The sequence below is a fragment of the Populus alba genome, chromosome 9, assembly GCF_005239225.2.
Source record: "Populus alba chromosome 9, ASM523922v2, whole genome shotgun sequence".
NCBI lineage: Eukaryota > Viridiplantae > Streptophyta > Magnoliopsida > Malpighiales > Salicaceae > Populus > Populus alba.
The window spans coordinates 2,098,815-2,119,192 of NC_133292.1; the positions used below are offsets into that span (position 1 = coordinate 2,098,815).

Here is a 20,378-nt window from a genome sequence, read left to right on the forward strand (position 1 = left end):
TAATGAATCATTGCTACATTTGTAGATTATATTGCAGCTCATTAAAGATCCTTGTGGAACTAGGAAATTTTCAAAACCAGCTGCCACATCCTTGTAGGAAAAGAATCCTAACCAAATAGAAAGTTCACAAGTTAAATGGGAAATTCATACAGCCTTTGTTGACTAGTATTGCGGTGCCGTCTCGAACTCCGATTGACCTGAATTGTTAACCCAAGGTAGAAAAACATGTCTGGAGAGTCCACATAAAATATTAGCATGATCCAATGGTCAGATTGAGAATTATAATTGTTGCCGTAAACTTGGACTGTTGCGTTTTTTATGCCAAAATCCGAATATGACCTTACTTAGGTCATATCACAGGGCTGAACCGTATCAACTTATGTGAACCTCGTGGTCACGTAACCCACAATCAAGATTGAGATATGATCTCGGAAAGTCAAAATAGGTCTGATAGGAGTGTAACACAATGGAAACCTGCCCCAAGGCACCAACATTATTGGAATGAGTAGAATGACGCCATGAACACAATTAATCTTAGATAAGTCAGATTTCAGTTCGTTCAAGAACTGAAGAATGCAAGAATCACTCTCACACGTTAAAACTAAAAAATTCAGAAGTAATAATCATCAAAGCTGTCGAAATTTTAGTTACATGTGTTTAAATAGTTCTTGAAAGTAACCCTATTGGATCTACCCTTGTGGACTGAACTGACCCCATACAAAACTGACCCAAAAACCCTAAATTAAAAAGCCTATAACATGATCCAAATAAGCCTTGGACCCTAGCTCAAAACAAAGTTTTAATTAAGCCCAAACATGAAAGAAAATAATAAAAATAATTAATTTATCATTAAATATCACCAATCCTTCTTTCCTTGTGTAGCTAGGATGAATAAGGAATTTTTATCATAAAAGGATTCTGAAACATTAATGAATCATTGCCACACTTGTAAATTATATTGCAGCTCATTAAGGATCCTTATAGAACTAGAAAATTCCTAAAACCAGCAGTCATATCCTTGTAGGAAAAGAATCCTAACCAAATAGGAAGTTCACAAGTCAAATGAAAATAAATAACAAAATTCGTACAGCCTTTGTTGGCCAGTATTGTGGTACCTACCTGAATTCTGATTGACCTGAATTTTTAACCCAAGATAGGAAAACATGTCTGGAGAGTCCGTATAAAATATTAGCCCGATCCAATGGTCGGATTAAGAATTATGATTGTTGCCGTAAACCTGGACTGTTGCGCTTTTTACACCAAAATCCGAATATGACCTTACTTGGGTCGTATCACAAGGCTGAACCGTATCATCCAGTCCCTAGGTTTTTGAAGATGGGAGAGAAACTTATTGAAAAATAGTGAAAGAGAGAGGGAGTTGTCGGTTAGCCATTATCTAATAACAAAAAAGACCAATCTTAGTGTTAACAAGATTTATTCGATGAAAGAAGGTTCATTTGAGTTTTTTAGGCCTTTATCTCACTAGAAAAAAAAAGTAGATCAATGTTGAGAAATAATTTTTTATGTTTTATTTTGTATTTTTGAGCTAATTCATGGGTGTTTTGAGTTGAGAGAATGGTTTATTGTCATGAGAATGATGTTAATCGGGTGTTTCTAAGCGAAAATATGTTAAAATATGAATTTTTAGATTAAAAAAATCTTAATCTAATTTTACAATGACCTCTTTGATGGTTGAAAATTAGGCAATTAGATGACGTGTCATATGCTATAATGAAGCAACTCCTTTTATTTTTTATATTTAAACCTTTTGTTTTAATTTAATCATTCTATTATCGATTAAGTTTTAAATTATTATTGAAATATAAAATAAAATGAGAGAGGACCACGATGTAAAATACAGGGAAAACACATGGCTAGTGTCAAAGTCGGTAAAAACAATAGTTTTCAACCACCTATTTTCCTTTCTTCTTCGATTTAGTCCCTTTTGCTTTTGAAATTTTAATTTTGGTAAATAAGTTTATTTTGATTTTTTTTAGTCCCTAAGTTTGGAAGAGGAGAGGAAACTAGCTAAAAAACATTGAGGGGGAGAAATTTATTGGTTGGTCGTATTTTAGTAACAAAAAAGATTGATATTGGTGTTAACAAGTTTCATTCGACGAGAAAAAGTCCATTGAAGTGTTTTTAGACCTTCATCTTATTGGAAAATGTAGATAAGAGTTGAGAAAAAAAAATCTTGATTTGATTTTGTATTTTTGGACCAATTTAGGGATGTGTTGAATTGAAAAATTAGTTTATTAATATGATAAAAATGTTTATTATGTGTTTTTAAGTGAAAATAGATTGAGAAATAAATTTGTAGATCTAAAAAAAAAATGCCTAATTTTCAACCACCTCTATAGTATTTGAGAATTAGGCAAGCAAACGATGTGTTGTTTTATTTTTTTCTTTTAGAAAAAAAGGCCAAAAATAATTTCCTCTGTAAATCAAAATAGAGTGAATGTCATCTGACCTGCAAATTTTATTTATTAATTTGATTGATTTATTTTATTAAACATGCATCAACAAGTCGGTCCATAATAATAATAAAAAATCTTCAATCTAAAAAGCACCTTGATGATACATACACTTTTTTATATTAAAAAACTAACTTTTGATCTTATTCACAATGTAGCAGGAGTAAATAGTCTAGCATAGACTAAATGAAAATAACTTATATTGATCATAAATGTCTCCACAACCACCATGTGCTACATTAATTCAAAACCCATAAAAACATATATTTCTCAACTCTATAAGGAAAAAATCCATATTTAACAGAAAAAACATGTATAGATGAGATGGTGGAGTCTAGTTTTCTCTATATTAGTTCTTGAATCATTATCAATTTAAATTAAAATATATCACTTAAAATACATAAAAAAGCTAAAAGATCTTAGAGTTTAGTTTTCTTTATATAAAAACTTCCTGAAATAGAGGTTTGAGATGACAATTTAGTAATTAGTTACTATTAAGAGGCATTGTTGATGGTTTTGACAGAGGAGGGTTAGGGTTTTGAGAGAAGGATGGCTCTTTAAAAAATTTATTAAAAAACTTCATTTCTTCCATCAATTGTTTTATGCCCTTCCTCTTCTTTTCTTTAAAATCACTTTTCTAGACTATTTATTTAGAGTTTTTTTAATTGATTTTTCTCTTATTTAATCATTATATTTTTTGTTGTTGTGTTTGGTTTCAAAAACCTAACCCTAGTCTCTCTTTGACTTTCTTTTAGGGTTTTTCTACATGAATTATAAGGCTGATTGGTCAAGGATTTTTTGTTGTATTTATTGGAAATTGCTTTGGTTCAATATCGTTATTGCGATGAATGTGAGTTTTTTAGTGTTTCTGTTTTTTTTTTTTATGTATTTAATAATGTTTTGAAATTAGGGAAGTTATGATTTTGGATTTGAATCTAAATTGAAATGATTGAAAATTAAAGTGGGTTAGTGTTATTTTATGGGTACGGAGTGAAAATGGTAAGTGCATAAGGAATTTTGGGTTTTCAAGAGGAGTTGAAGTTGAAATTAGGAATTTTTTTTGTACTAGTTATTTGACCCGCGCTCCACCACATGTTATATATATTTTTTCCAACAAAAAAATTGGATACACAAGCTTTTTCGACATGTATTTTAACATAAAAGATTCCAAGTGTAAATCAAAAGGCTTAGGCAAGCATCTAACTAAATAAATTGAGAACCATTTATGTAAATAAATGTGAAAAAATCATCACGATAACATGGGGAAAAATATTTAGAAACACGATATTGAATAAAAAAAATCAAGACGAGTCAACTCAGGGTAGCGTGATAAACATGTAATTTGGACAATAAAGGGCAAGCCAATCTGAGTTAGTCTGTGAAATCTGTAGCCTAGGTTAAAGATCAAGATAACTTAATAAAAAAAAATTAGAGAAAAACACCAAACTAATATTTTAAAAAAAAAAAAACAATATCGAATGATGAAATAAAAAAAGAAATAAGTAAAAAACAAAATATCAACCCGTATTAATTTTGAAACCTATAATCCAAGCTATAAGACCAGAAGCACCATACCTAAAGAAAATGTGAAACCCTATCTCAAACAAATCAAACATTAAAGGATGAAATCAAGGGAAAAATCAATTAATAAAAGGATCTAAGATAAAAAAAAATGTTAATTAAAAGAATGAAGGTGAAAAAAATAAATTAGAAGGTAGCCTAGAATTTTGATTGAAGGGTTAAATCAAAAAGAAAAATAACTTTAACAAAAGAAAAAAAAATAAAGAATGAGGATCAAATTAGAGAAAAAAAAATACTCCATAAACTTGGATTGAAGAATGAAATTGAAAACTTATAAACTTTTGCAAAACAACTAAGAAAAAAAGAAGAAGCAAAAGAATAAGTACTTGATTAAAAGAAATAAAACATGACAAATTAAAAGTGAAGGACTAAATCAAAAATAAATAAAATTTGTATAAAATGGTAAATAAATAAAGTCTAAAAATCAAAAGAATAAGGATTGAAATTGAAATATCAAAAATAAAAAGAACCAAACTTTATTTTTTTTTGGGAGGAGAAATAAAAGAAGAAGAAGAAAAAAAGAAAATACTCACTAGTGACAAATCGCCACACCTACATCAACACGTACCTCACCAAAAGAAAGAGGATGTGATGGTGCTTCCAACAACAAAACAAAAGCACAAGTTTTGCTATTGAAAGGCGTTGCACGCGCTGCTTAAAGAAAGTGGATACCTCCTAAGTGTTGGCGCATGTGGGGATTATTTAATTTTAAGAATAATTAATTAATTTAAAAAGACTAATCTACCCTTAATGACATGAAATTAACAAAAAAACCATACTAAAAAGACCAAAAGGTCCCTGAACCCCTGTTTATTTTTTGTGGGTTCTAAGGAAAAATGTCTTCTATTATTTAAAAAATTGAAAATACTTAAATACCCTTGTCTATAGCTTAGAAAAAACTTATCTGAATAACACTGAATTTATTTTACTGTTTTAGAAAATTTGAAAAGACACATATACCCCCTTTGAAAATAACTAATGACTAATAGGTCACCTAAAAAGATCAAAATATCCTTACCCATAGCCTTATCACTTTTTCTCTGATGAGAAAAATAGTCATTGCACTGTAGCAATGAATAGTGGAAATAAAGTATGTCCACAAAGTTTGTTACAGGGTTTACTCTATACAGTTTAGATTTTTTTTCAATGTGTTGACTGTTTAGCGCTATTTTTTAAGGCTAGAAAATTAGGTTATAGGCTTTTAATTTAGTATGTTTTGAAGAGGAAATGAAGTTAAGTAGGGGGCTTTTCTGGTGTTGTCTATTAAAGGTGAAAATCAAGTTTTAATATACAAGAGGCTGAATTTTGAAGGTCTTGTGACTTTAATTTTTGTTTTTTCAAGGATCGGTTTGGATGAATTTATTTAAAAAATCCAAGGAGGTGCTTCACTATTCATATAAATAGTGAAGCTCAGTAAAAAAAAATTTAGATCTTTTAGTTTCATAGTTAGTTAGATATAAATGTATAAATCAATTAGTTTTTGCAATGATAGAGCTTCCTAGCTAGTTTAGCTTTTGAAGTCACTTGATATATATATATATATATATATATATATATATATATATATATATATATATATATAAAAGCTAGCTGAAATTAATGTAGCTCCCGCCAAGGATTAAAGGGTTTATGAAAGAGATTGCATTGCTTAAGGCTAATCACCAAACAAAATTAATAATCCTAGGTGCACATGTTAGGTAATGTGATCCTAGCTACGATATCAAAGGATTTATTGGGAGTATTTATTGGGTTTATTCTAAGGCCTAAAACAAAGTAGATCTAAAAATAGTTCAATTGATTAATTTAAGAGGCTTGAGTTAAAAAGATTCAAATCTATTAATACAGATCTTTGTCTACTTTTCAAGTCATATCTGGTGCTACAAGAGGAGTTTGAATACAATTCCAATAGATTGGAAACTAGACATTTATGCCTTTCTAACTATATATAGTAGACCAACTAATTTATCCAGAAGAAAAAGAAAGACATGTTTGAAGTTTAGCCTAAAAGTTATCAGAAAAGTGCGAAAACAAAAAATACATTGTTTCCTTAAGAGTTCTTGGTTACATTTACTACAAGGAGTCCTTAATGCTATTGAGAACTTAAATGACAGCCTTTAGCTTGCATATTTTACAAGGATTTCATCAAATAAGAAGATTTAACTAGTCGGAAATTAATTTTTATTTTACAAGGCATCAAGCTTTTATTCAATAAATATTTTTTAACAATTATTTTTCTCAAGTATTTTTTACTATCATATGCGGAAAAAGGGTGAAAAATAATCTTAAACTATTATTTATTTATTTTTATTATTTTAAACCTAATTTTAATTAGTTTGGGTTTTATTTAAATTTGGTGTATGTTTGACCCATTATTTTTAAGGTTTACATATAAATACTCTTATGTAAGGATATTATTCAGTTTTGACAATAATAACAAAGTTGTTGCATATTATGTGTGGTGAGTGATTATCATACTTTGATTCTTGATTGAACTACTCAAACTTATCAAAGGATTGACCAATCTTGATGGTGTTTTCTATACTTCTTTTTCACGTCTCAATAAAAACGTAAGGTGGGGGTGATCTTTTTTATAGTCTTGGTTCTTAAGGATAGGTTTCTACTAGGTCAAGCTCAGATTCAAGCCTAATCTTAGCTTTATTGGAAGGAAATCAATTTTTTTTGTGGGTTCACGGATCTTTATATCCGCAAGATTCGCATCATTAGAACATCATAATGAATGAAACCTAAGCAATGAACTTGGGAGATGACAATGACATGATTTATATTATTCTTTAAATTTAGTTAAAAAGATGAGTTAACACTAGCATTGTATCATATATAGTACAATATACAATACAAAATAAGAATAACATTAACGGTTTAATTAGAAATGTTAGGGGCACATGAAACATGCTTCAAAACCCTAATTTTCTTTAGAGATATCTTAGTTGGATAATTAATGATCAAAAGCTATAAGTTTTTTTCATTGATTGGAAAATTTGGGATCAGGGTCAATGGAACTTGTTTTCAGATCATGAAGAAACCTCATTGTTGTTTGGACAATAGCTTAATTGAAGCTATTTTTTAAGGATATTTGAGACAATGATTGAAATTGTTTTTCAAAATATTTTTTTTTAAAAAAATATATTAAAATAATATTTTTATTTTATTTTTAAAATTTATTTTTGACAACAGCTCACTAAAACAATCCAAAAACATACACAAAAAAATCATTCATAACCAAAAAATTAAAATTTTGACGAAACGAAAATAGCACCACGGCACCAAATAAACTCTCTATCTAGCATAGAACCGCTATTAGTACCACAACAGCAGACACCTGTGTGGTTTTGCAAGCCAAATATGGATGTTAGTGGTAGCTTCGCATTAATTAAAAAAAAAAAAAAAGACAGAAAACTAATCATATGAAATTAAATTAAGCTAAATGATTACTAATTAAGACTTTTTTACATGAAAATTACTCCTGCAAGTTAATTAAATTGCCAGAAAATGTTGAATTTATTAGCAATAATTTATTATAGCATTCATTACTCTTCAACATCATCAACTCCAAGTTTCTGTGCCCGAAACTGGATGTGTCTCAAATGATCAGTTGTTCTGAAGCAACACAATACGAATTCCTTGTCTTTTAAATTTGTTTATACATATATAAATTAAGACACTCAATGGAAGTAAAGGAAAAGGTTAATAAATGCAAAGGAGGGAGAGGAGAAGAAAGAGGAGGTACACGTCTTTGCTTTGAAGGTGGCCTGGAGGCCCTGACTTAGGATCCACAGAGTTTGTGAGCTCGTCAAGCAGCAGCACCTGCTACCATTAATTAATTAATTAATTAATATATGTTAATAAACATTTTGTGCTCACATACAAGCATATTGATAGGTGGGACTGAAGAATTGCATAATTCTGAAGAATTACTTTCTGATTTGTTAAAAGTATAAAACATAGAAAACCTTCCAAAGTTGTTTAAGGATCAATAATGCAGAGCTAACCGAGCAGCCCGATAAAATATTGAAAAAAAAAAAAACTTAGAATTTTTTATCTAATTACTATATCGCTCTCAAATTTTGGCTCTTAATTTGACTGACCAGAGATTCTACAGGTGTAAAAAGAATTGGTTGCTATAACCAACTAATGTCCAAAAATCCTTTAAATTAGATTTTATAAGATATTGTTTGGGTCAATCTCATTTTGTTTCTTTGTATTTTTGTATTTTGTATTATTTTTTCTATTTAATTTATGATTCTAACTTGTTTAAGGAGTTGTAGATTTTTTTAAAGAGAGAAACTATACTTGAAAAAGATATCCGTTAATAAAATATGAATTAGAGTTCTAATTGTGAGATTCTTTTCCCTTTCTACGAGAATGTGAGCTTTCCATTGCCTCAATGCCTGCGTGAAGTAAACCTTTGGTGCTGCATGTTAGATAGCTTCCTAGCCAAATGGAGGAGAAGAAAGAATGTGAGCGTCCACTCTTCAGAAATCATTACACATACTCCTTGCGAATGTCCACACCAAAGTTACCCAATCAAATCCATTTTGCCTAAACAAGCAAATACAAAGCACCCCAAATATTTACGTTGCATTCCGATTTACAACAAAATCGCATGCCAAGAGTAATGAACTCATCCTCCTATCAATGCACACATGCAACAAAGATTAAACAAGACTGTCTTGTATTTCAGTTGGTACCACAAAATGGCTGGTGTTGTCGATTTCTTTTTAATTCCGCATTTTTTCTGTCCTTCATCGTGATGCCAGTGACCAAAAGTTCAGGAGAAAAGATGGCAATGCAGAGAACCAGCTGATGAATGCCATGGCTGTAGCAGTTTCGAACTGTAAACAATGGTTATTGGCACAGCTGTCAAGATCATTGTTGATAAGGACTGTGATGCCAGCAGAAGCACAGGCAGCAGCAAACGTGAGAGTAGACGCTATCTGCATGAAAATGACACAAAATTGAGGAGAACAAAATCTAAATGCAAATAAATTAACTCACGAGATAATACAACAGAGTTAATTGATGTGAAGTGAAGGAAGATAGAAAATGCACATTCGTATGTAGAGTAAACATCCATGTAACTGAGGGAGTATTATCGCAACCTTTCCATTCTGTAGTTCAATGTTCATTTTTGGAATGAGCACCATGAAAAAATTTCACAAAAGGGAACCTTATGAAAATGCCTGATCAAACTTATAAGACCTAACTCCACAAAACTAAATGTCAAGGGTCATAAAATATGTAGTGTTTATGCTCTCTATACATTTTGCAAGCTTCCATGAATTTTCTTTAAGAATTAATATTTTTCAGGTTGCAAAAAATCTTGTTGTGTTAAAGATATTTGTATGTACAAAAGGAAAAGGTGGAGAAAGTACATTGATTTTGTTTAATCTTCATATATATGTCTATTTTGATCTCTTATTTTTGTTGCTAATTGGGTGCATGTTAGTGAAGAATAGGAAATGGAAAAATGAAAGAATATTTTGTTTTTGAATCACACAGTAACTCTCTCGTGTACTAACCATTAGTTTCTTATTTTTCCAATTGACAGAATTGATTTTCTTTATCAATTTAAAGCAGATCTTAGTAACAAATTTAATGATATCTTGCTAGCTCCACAAAAGTATTTGACAATCTTTTGCAAAATGGAGTTTATATAGAGGTATTTTAGGAAAGTAGACTACTTAAAGCATTGACCAGACAAACATTTTGGGACAGATAAAAAATAGAAAGGCAGACAATCTCTTTGACATGGAGGGAGAATATTCAAAAATCCTAGAATAGCATGCACCCAAAAGCTTATGCAGAAACCATGATGAGCATAGTTATAGCACTTGAGCTTGTGAAATATTATAGTGAACGCTATCTTCTTGCCGTTTCACAAAGAGATAAGTCATAAATATTCAGTATAAATGTGTATTTTGGATTGTGGTGCAGAACACTTTTCAAAATAACTTTTCGCTTGAAAATGCATCAAAATAATGTTTTTTCATATTTTTTTATATTTTTAACATCAATACATCAAAACCATCATAAAACATAAAAAAAAAAAAAGCATCAATTTGATGCTTTTTCAAGCCAAAAGCACCTGAAAGCAAAAGCATTCCTAGACACTCCCTAAGTAGATTTAAATATGATTCCAGTCCGCATTCTAGTAAAATGTAGTTAGCTGAATTTTTCCTCTAATTATGACTCAATGTAGACTCCACTCCTTATTGCTAAAACATTAGACTAGTGATAATGAAAATGTTAAAGAGTTGAAATAAAAAGGCAAGTGATGGTAATTGTAGCTTTAGCTCGTACAAGCTGAAAATCAAAACGAAAAGAAGAAGGGGTAAAAAAGGATGGTAGTGGAGTAACCATAGAGCACAGGAAAATGAGAGGATAAATAGGGGGGGAAACCAAGCAGTCCAAATCACTTGACAATCTTATGAAAGAGGAAGACTAGCTACAAGCCACAAGCAAAATGCATCTATCTTTTGGAGTGTAAAAATAAGGGCTGCAAATAAATAACACGAGAGAAAAAGGATGGCCCAGATGTCCACTGTTAAGATTCAGTTTTACATTAAAGACATTGTCATCTTACCCCATCGCCAACAGCAAAAGCTATGACAATCCTGTAATTCTGCAATGAGCGCATCACCAAAAGGGCATAAATATCAACAATAGCCAAGCAAAGGCTCCACAGGCACTGCAAGCTAGCGGCCACAACTAGGTAGCTGTTATTGCGCATTATAAAAGAAAAGAAATGATGTCATCAAACAATAAATATCACAATTCACATAAAAACCGACTCGCAAACCAAAAATTAGACATCCCATCCTGTTAATAGTAGGATATGCAAGATTCCGTAGCATGATTGCGTAAAGAAGACATCCAAAGCACAACTAATTCAGTTGTTGGGACAAAACAACTCACTCATCAACGGTGAAATCTTATTAGTAACCAGAACATGCCAAACATACTTATTATATTTCCAAGCTGTTAACCACATTGAAATACAGATACAGCAAGCTAATACAAAACGAGGATGCTTTAAGTATTAAGTAACAAGGAAACAAACAAAGAGTGTTTGAAGATACTATATGGTGAAAATTTAAGTATAAGCTCTTTAGAGAGGCGTGCTCTTCATGACATACCAATGCAAGTCCGGTGTAACTAAAGTGTTTGAAGATATACTATATGGTGAAAATTTAATTATAAGCTCTTTAGAGAGGCATGCTCTTCATGACATACCAATGCAAGTCCAGCGTCACTCAAGTGCTTTCCCTAATTCTCTTCTCCATACCAATGATCCACACAAATCAATCAAAATGCTAAAGACAGTATCGGAAAAGGAGTGTTCTTTTCCAAATGAACAGCCGCAGCCTGATCAAATCAAGCCCTAGATAAAATTATTGGAAACGGAAATGTTCTCTTTTTTCGAGCCTAACTTGTAATTTTGCTACGGCGTTGAAACATTTCATCTTCCCTGCTTTTAACATAGCAGCAGCAGCAGCAATCAAACAAAAAATTTAGGGTTTTAAAAATACCAAACTGATATTAATAAGCTAAATATTTCATATAATTCTCTTAAGGAAAGATGAAAGCAAAATCAAGCAATTGAGCCCAACACAACAAATAACAAAATAAATAACAAAAAAAGGAAGGCAAGGAATTTAATTACGTAAAGGCAGTAACAGAAGGGAAATCGCTGGTGGAGGCCATGACAGAAAGAGCCGTAGCAGCAAATATAAACTGAGAGAGACGCAAAGCAAGGCCGCCTTTGGTGCCTGGCATCCCCTGTATGTCTTTCATCCTCACTCTCGGCGCGTTATTGTTTCCGCCGTCCGTCGTGGTCGGATCTTCCACCGGATGTATTGATGCATGGCTCACACTCATCTCTCCACCACCACCACCACCTGCCTCTTCAATTCATTGCTATAACAATAATAGTAACAATCTTCTTCTTAAATTAAATTAAATTAAAACTGAAACAAAACAAAACAAAAATGAAATTACTTCTATTTTCTCCTCTAAATCCAAAAATTACTATTTCTTTCTCAGATTCTTTTTTTTTTTTTTTTTTCTAAAAGTAAAAGGTCAAATATTTCCTCTTCTAATTTTGTGAGACACTGAGGAAAGAAAATCCTGCCTAATTGAGTTAATGATGCGATTTCACTCACTGTATGGTAATGGTAAAGTTTTAAGTGAGTTGTAATTTAGTCCCTGTTCTTTTTTATTTTATAATTTTGTTGTTCTAGTTTTGGAAATCATGAGAGTTTAGTCCCTTGATATGGTTGACTCTTTATTCTTCTTTTATTAATGTTCCAAGAATGCACTTTTAAGTTTTAATATGCCTCGCGTGCGTTCTCGCTATTGTTGTGCGTCTATTTATTATTGGTTTAAAATTAATGATGTTCGATTAATATTTGATTTGATGTTCTTTTATAAATAAAGTTCAACTATTTACTATATAAGGTTCATTTTTAAAATTAAAAATACAACTTTTTTCCGTTAACCTTTTTTTAATTACACAAACCAAATATACAAGTGTTATAAGCATAGTTTTGAAACCCGGTCCGGCCCGGCTGGTCGATCCAGAATCTAGTCGACCCAAGACTAGAACCAGGGCAGGTTGAAAAAAAATAAGAGAAGGAAAAACCTGGTATGACCTGGTTGAACCAGCGGGTTGACCCGACAAGACCTTGTCAAAAAACCAGTTGCAACCCGTTGACTTTTTTTTTTTACTAAAATAATGTCGTTTTTGATTTTAAAAAAAAATAATTGACCCCGATGATTCGGTTAAAACCCAGAACCCGGCCCTTGGATAGGGCCGGATCTGAAAACTATGGTTATAAATAATTATATTTTTTATTTTTTATATATGATTTTTATTGAAACAATGTAGTAATTTGTGTAGTCACATATTTAACTTTTTTTATGTTAAGAATTACTCTCATGTAAAAAACACATGTAAATTTAAGAGTTCATAATCGATTTAATATAAATAACATATTTTTAGTATGATATATTTATTGGTTATTTTTTACTTGAAACAACAATAAAATTTATCCCCCGCCACTTTTTAGCTATTTTAAATATTTTTACAATGATAAATAAGTTTACATTATATTTACCCTACAACACAATAAAATAGTTATAGTAGAATACATCACAGTAAACGATAGCCACAATACAAACAATATCAAATAGACCTTGTTATAGAAACAAACTTAAAATCTCAAACCACTTAACAAGTAGAGAATATATATATATATATATATATATATATATATATATATATATATATATATAACATAATTAATAACATAAAAACATATAGAGAATTCACGTGGTTCATAAAGGAAATTCACTATGAGAAATTATAAAATTGCATGGTGTCATGTAAAATTTTTCTCTTACCTTAGATCTCAAAGTATCCTAAAATTCACCCTTTCTCTCTTCTCTCCAACCATCAGGTGTGGAGAATAGAGGCACTTACCTTACAAATAAACATTAATCATAAAATATGACAACTTTAAGCTTTTATATATAAACTAAGTACATTGGTATTTATTTTCTCACTTGGACCCATAATTTAAAATAAACCCAACTACAATACCTCAACCTAATTATTTTTGGGCTGGAGTATTATAAGGACCAAGTTTAAATATAATGTTATTTTGTACTAAATAGAAGAAAAAAAAAAATGCTTATGTTGTTTGATATCCATTTAAAAAAAAAATGGAACCTTAAAGTTCATTCACCCTAGTTTTATAAAATTCATGATAGTTTAGAGAAAACAAGTCTTAAGAGTCTCTTGTTCTTAAAAAGGTGTAACGAAGAGAAGTGAAGACTATTGACTTTGAAGGATTAAGATTTCATTCTATTTTCTTAATTTCAAGGTAAGAAATATGAATCATTTTTATTTAAAAAAGTTTTGGATTGATTAGGTTTTTCTTTATATGAAAGGTGCATAAGGTTAAAAAGATTTAAATGGTATTTGTATGAATGACTATCTATAATTAATATGGTAGGTTATATGATATTTTAAGATGCATTAAGAGTGGATGATGATTGTTTAATAGTTTGAAAGTATCTGGTATAAAAGTGAGAAATTGTTAGTTTAGGTTTTTTACAAAGGTTTTTGTTCAACCTAAAAACCATTTCAAATAAATATAGTTTTTTACTCAAATTTTATACTTAGAAAAAGTTTATTATGTCTAGTTTCTAGCACTATAAACGGTATATTAATCAGATTTATGTAAAGAAAATTATGGTGAAATAGTAAAGAATACGTAAATTATTTGGCAGCAATACCTATCAATGATTTTAGGAATCATTATAAATTATATAAAAGAAATTGCTAGGTGAATCATATATGGATGGAAAAATAATCGAGTAATGAAATTCTAAATTTTCTAAAAAGAGTTATGGTAAGTTTAGTTGATAGTATGTGGTTTATAAATTATTGTAGTTAAAGTGTTAAATGAACTTTAACAAGATATATGATTATAAATAAATTGTTTAAGTTGAGATTTTGGACTTTGATTATTTAAGTAAGGAAAGAAAATAAATCTTCACACTCTCTATTATTTTTTAAATGGAATAAATATTTTTCTCAATTATACATTTTTCCTTCACTATATGTATTATATTTTTAAAAAGAAGATCAAGCACTTGCTATGTTCAAATTGATTTGCTTATATGTAATGTTTGTGAATGCATAATATAGAATTTTTGTAAGAATAATTTATAAATTGATCTATGAAAGAAACTTTTTTTTAATGGATTTGCAAATGGTTGCGTAATGACTCTTGGATGACTATGAATGAAGTAATGACCCCTGGTAAGTGAGTGAGGTTGTCGACATTAGAACTAATTCTAATAGACCACTAATGAGTTATAATAATTGACTATGGCCCTTCTAATAAGTTACAATAATTGGTTGGAAATAGTCGACCAGTGGCCTAGTCGTAGGTATAATGTGATTATATGAATTTGATTTAAAAGTAAAGTCATGTTTGTGAAATTGAATGCCAAGTAAAAACATGTATTGATGACTTATTTTATAGCATGTCTTATAAAACTGAGAGACATTAGCATTATTTATTTATTAATATTATTATAAGTTGTTTTATCATTGGAAATGTAAGATATAAACTATGGTTGGCTTACCCTCCTTTATTTTCCTTCTTAGACAGGTAGAAAAGTTAGAAAGTTTTTGAGTTGTGAAGTTTATGTTACCAATTTAAGTTGTTAGCTAAGCTAAAATATTTTTGTTTAATGAATGATATGTTTTAACTTGTTATTAGACATTCATTATTAATACTTTTGAGGACTTATAATAAATTTTAATCACTTTCTTTTTAGTATGATTTTTATTTTGTTTAAGACTTGATGTTGTCAGGTGATTATTTATGGAATGCAGATATTTAATACCTTTTAGTTTAATATTTTTGGTTTTTGGTGAACTTTATAAGGTTAACCTTCGTATTATCCAGGGTTGAATATTAGATGATATGAGCATGTCTATGCTTGATTTTGGGGGTGTGATACCAACAAACCTAGAATCACTTTCCACTTCTTAGAGATTAAGAAAAGAAATCTCATCCTTAACATTATTGTGCTTTTAAAGTAAAATTACTTTTAGTTTATTATAATCAAACCCAAGTTACTAGTTTAACGAGTTAACCTGTAATGATCATGTTTTCTTTTTGTGTCTCTTTTTATTGATTTTTTTTTTCAATATCATCCTTTAACATTTGATTTGATTAGAAATTGAACTTCATAATTTATTTTGATCTTCTTTATATGAGATTATCATGGTTTTATGACCCATTTCACAAGCTTGTTGGGTTAACCTTAGTTATTTTTTTATGTTTTTAATTGATTTTTTTTCAATTTAATCATTCAACACTCAGTTTATTGAGAACTAGACAACTTTTTAATTTATTTTAATTTACTTTATATGGGGTTTTCTCGGTCTTATGACTTGGGTTGTGAATTTGGTAGGTTAATCCTGGTTGACTTAGTTATTTTTTGGATCTTTTATTTTTAATTGATTATTTTTTAATTTCATCATTCAATGTTGATGTTGCACATCACAGTAGCCCACTCTCTTTCCTCAAATCCAGAGAAAAGGATTTTTTTTATGCACGAGAAGGGGAAAAGGTTTAAACTTACAAAAAAATAGTTGCCACGTAATATTATGGTTATTTAGAACCCCAACTTGTCTTCATAGATATGTGGTAAGGTATAGTTATGCTGAAAGAAATATACTATCACCCTTGAAATATTTTAAATAAGATAGGGTTGTATTGTCTATCTTGTCTTGAGTTACTTAGGTCTTATTGTGTTTAAACTACTAGTGGTTTATTTATTGGGTGAAGATGTGTTTGATTCGATGAGTTAAACCTTGGTTAAAAGTTCAACACTAATCTATTGTAAAAGCTTGGTTGGTTTTTGCCACTCTTAGTTGTTTAGTGAGTTGACAAATCTGAAGTGTTCATTCCATATCACATCTCAAGTTATTTTCATGAATATACCGGCAAGTTTATATTGTGCTCATAGAATCTAACTCAAATCCTATAAAAGGTGTCTTAAAGATGTTCACATGTCCCATGTTACCTCATATATTCCTAACCCTAGTGTTATGGAATATTGCATTAAAAATACTCCTAAGTGGTGAATATTTTAAGAAATTTAGTTTTACCATTAACCATATTATTTTTCTTTAAGGAAATTTTGGTGAGGGGTTACTCCCCTTAATATCCAAGTATTGGCTCGTTATGAGTCCATATACATTATATCCAAATATTAAAAGTGAATAATTGTAACATCCTCAATATTTAAATATAAATTCCATTTGATTTCAACTTTGTTAATTGTAAAAAGGTGATGTATTTGTTTTTATTCGTCTAAAGGATCATGTCATTTCATTCATCATAAAACCTACTAAAAATTTAATAGAGTTTCCTCTATATTTACTACAATTCAGAATTTTTAATGACCCTTTTCACTTCAATAAACTCCAATTGATCCAATCACCAATGATTACAACACACAACAATTGTCTCATCGTTTGGGACCTTCATATTCATGTTAGAACTTACCACCAAAGTCAAAGCTTTTATTATTTATTTTAATCATATACCCGTTACATGGAACATGATGAACGAAGTGGTTTCATGTTTTAACTAAGAACAAAATAATTCCAATACATTTTAGAATGCACTAGGTTCTAAATTAGGACATAACATAATTAAGATAAAGCTTCTAATTACTCTAATTACATAACTTAAAAAAAGTAAAATAGACACTAAGTTTTATTTGCAAAATTACATCATAAAGCAAAATATTAGATTATTCATTACATAATTTTGATTATGCAAAAGATACAAAGAGAAAAGTCTATTACTCAATATAATGTTGAAATGTATTTGAAAATATAATTGACAATCGAATAAATTCAATCATTTAACTCAATGATTTGTTAATCAACAATTCTATTATAATTATGAAAGTAAATGGACCTATCCATGTTCTTTTCCGGTTTAAGACGAGTATCAAATTTATTACTAAGTTATTTGATTTCTCTATTAACCCATTAATCAAAACACTAATTTTATTGACCAGTGATCCAATTTCTCCACTAGCCCATTCATCAAGACACTAGTCCCATTAATCCAGGATCAAATTTCTCTGCTAGCTCATTCAAAAGGGCAATAATCCCATTAATTAGAGATCTAGTTTCCTCCATTAAACCGTTTGAAAGGGCAATGGTCTCATTATTCAAGTATCTATTTTCCTTATTAGCCCATTTGATTGGACAATAGTCTCTTTATACAAGGATTCATTTTCCTCATTAGTCCATTAAACATGACATTACTCCCATTAATCAGGGATCTAATTTCTTTAACAATTTCTTATCAATAAACCAAATAATCCAAAATACATTTAAAGAAAACTACGATAAATAATTTGAGTAATTAAATAATTTACAAAGCTAAGGTGCCAGACACCTAATTATTGTGGTGCCCGACTAGTAGTTCTTTATTGCTTAGTAATATCCTCAACCTCTACTATATGAAAAAAAAGAAAAAAAGATCACATTACTTCTAACCATCACACTTTTGAATATAAATTTCAAGAGAACATTTATAATAGAAATTCACATCTTAATCCTTTATGATAAAACTAATAAAGCTTTTTCTTTAAACATTTTTTTTTTGCCTAAATCTTCCATGATTTACCCTTTAATTATTATTTCCAATCTAAATCCATTCATGTAAGATAACATAAAAAGCAATTAATGCCTCTTTTTTTTTTTTGTTTGATTTGGCTGAAACATGGTTAAGAAGACAATACTGGATTTTTCTTAAATCTTCTATGATTTACACTTTAATTACTCATTTCTAATCCAAATACATTCATATAGCAGAAAATCAAAATCAATTAATGCTTCCTTTTTCTTTTCTTTTTTTTATTTGGCCGAAACCCCTTATAAGTAAAAGAGTGAATTGTTTTTTTTTTTTTTTTTTAATATCCACAACATTTCCACAATTTCAAATCATTAAACATTCATATTAACATATTAAACACTAACACCTTGGCAACTTCCATCAAATAATCACACACATCATTTCCATACATCTAATTAAAATCCTAACATGGTAAGGATTGAATTCTCACTTAGTTGGAACTTTACCTATTGTTTATATACACACAATAACATCATCCATCCATAACTACAATAATTCAAATACCCTAACGTGCAAAAACCAGACATGCATATACACTAACTTTTGCAATCCTACACATCATGTAAAATTATTCTACATAATCACCTTAAAAGAGTTTCTTACGTCCTATCACAAAGAAAAAAGATGGAATAAAAGCTTGGAAAACACTTTTCTTCTTCCCCCTTTTTTTGTCTTCCAAAACCATCCATTCCCAGTAGAAAATCCTTAGATTTTTTTTGTTTAATCCTTTTCCAAACACTCCTAAATCTTATAATCTAGCCTTCTTCTTTGTTTTAATGGCAAGTTTGCAAGGTTTTCTTCATAATTTTTCTTTCCTCTTTCTTTCACTCTATGATCGGCTAGGAATAGTCTTCGGAGAACATTATTCACTTATATATATATATATATAACTTCTTGCTTATTACATTAATGGTCCATGTAATTTTTTTTTATTAATTCCACTTCAACCCCATGTACATTAATCTAATGTCACTAAATCTTTTAATTCCATTCAATTTCATCTCTCAATTAATTTTAACTCCCTAAAATTTTAGCTTTGCCATTTCATTTCCCAATTTAATTTATTTTAAAATTTTAGCTTTGCCATTTCATTTCCCAATTTAATTTATTTTATTTTTTTACAACTCATTAACTTAACAAAATTCTTGGCCAGGGTTTACAATAACAAAATATTTTTTTATTAGGTTTTAAAATGGCATTGAATCCGTATTGATAACAAAAATAGGTTGTGGCCATTCATTCAAATAAATCCTATCATTTATCAAATGAGAATTATCATGGGAAAAACTAATTTCATTATTATTATCTTTTTTTTTTCCTTTCTAAAAACAAGGGATTTTTTTTTTTGTGTGGAGTATAGGCTTAACGAGCCTTTTAATTTGGACCTTTTAATGAACTTAAAGAACATTTTATTAAGCCGAAATATGCATGCAACATTTATTTTTTAAAATATACTAACATAAAATGTTCCATCTTATTTTTTTTAATGTGAAACATGATATTTTATAAAATGCTAAATCATTCAAGTAAGATATTTTTAGTCTTAAAAAAAAATGCTTGGCCATGATGCAAGTTAAAAAAAAAACAAACTAATAATATTTTTTTTTTATGGTATCGCCTTTTTTATCTTTTTATTCTAACACATTCTAAGAAAAGTCATGCATCACCTCCATCCATACACACAATATCACTTCCCTAATCAAACTACACAATCTTCTCACACACTCATCCAAGTTCATCATCAAGTAAACAGCTAATAATCACAACAACAAATTAAAATCATTTAAAGTCCAAAGCAAACCTTTTAGAATAGGCTGGACTAGATCCAAATGGTCAGAATAGGATGAGGGAGTTGTTGGAACCTCGCGAACGATGTTGGAACACCTTAGAATAATAGAGGCTCATGTACCCATAAATTGAAAATGATTAGTTGAATATATTATGATAGCTTGTTTCAATCGAATACTAGGAAGAGAAACATACACTATAGTTCTTAATTTTTAAAAAATGATAAATCTCATGTTTAATCAAGATCAATTTCTAATTTTTTAATTTAAAC

The 20,378-nt window shown here is 29.6% G+C and overlaps 1 protein-coding gene across 1 annotated transcript; it reads right to left on the minus strand.

Moving 5' to 3' along the window:
• Window positions 1-8,519: 8,519 nt before the first annotated feature.
• On the minus strand, window positions 8,520-12,206 carry LOC118034725 (CASP-like protein 5A2). The gene is made up of 3 exons (XM_035040083.2): window positions 11,740-12,206; window positions 10,660-10,792; window positions 8,520-9,010 (listed from the first exon to the last, which is right to left on the minus strand). The coding sequence occupies exons 1-3, from the start codon at window positions 11,952-11,954 to the stop codon at window positions 8,819-8,821; spliced, it is 540 nt and encodes a 179-aa protein (XP_034895974.1). The 5' UTR covers window positions 11,955-12,206; the 3' UTR covers window positions 8,520-8,818.
• Between the last annotated feature and the right edge of the window lie 8,172 nt (window positions 12,207-20,378).

Excerpts from the sequence above, each read along its gene's own strand:
- LOC118034725 (XM_035040083.2), bottom strand. The coding sequence starts at position 11,954 with ATGAGTGTGAGCCATGCATCAATACATCCGGTGGAAGATCCGACCACG. Across the intron at positions 10,793-11,739 it reads CCTTCTGTTACTGCCTTTAC|CTACCTAGTTGTGGCCGCTA; the intron begins GTAATTAAATTC and ends GCGCAATAACAG. Across the intron at positions 9,011-10,659 it reads CTTTTGCTGTTGGCGATGGG|ATAGCGTCTACTCTCACGTT; the intron begins GTAAGATGACAA and ends ATTTTCATGCAG.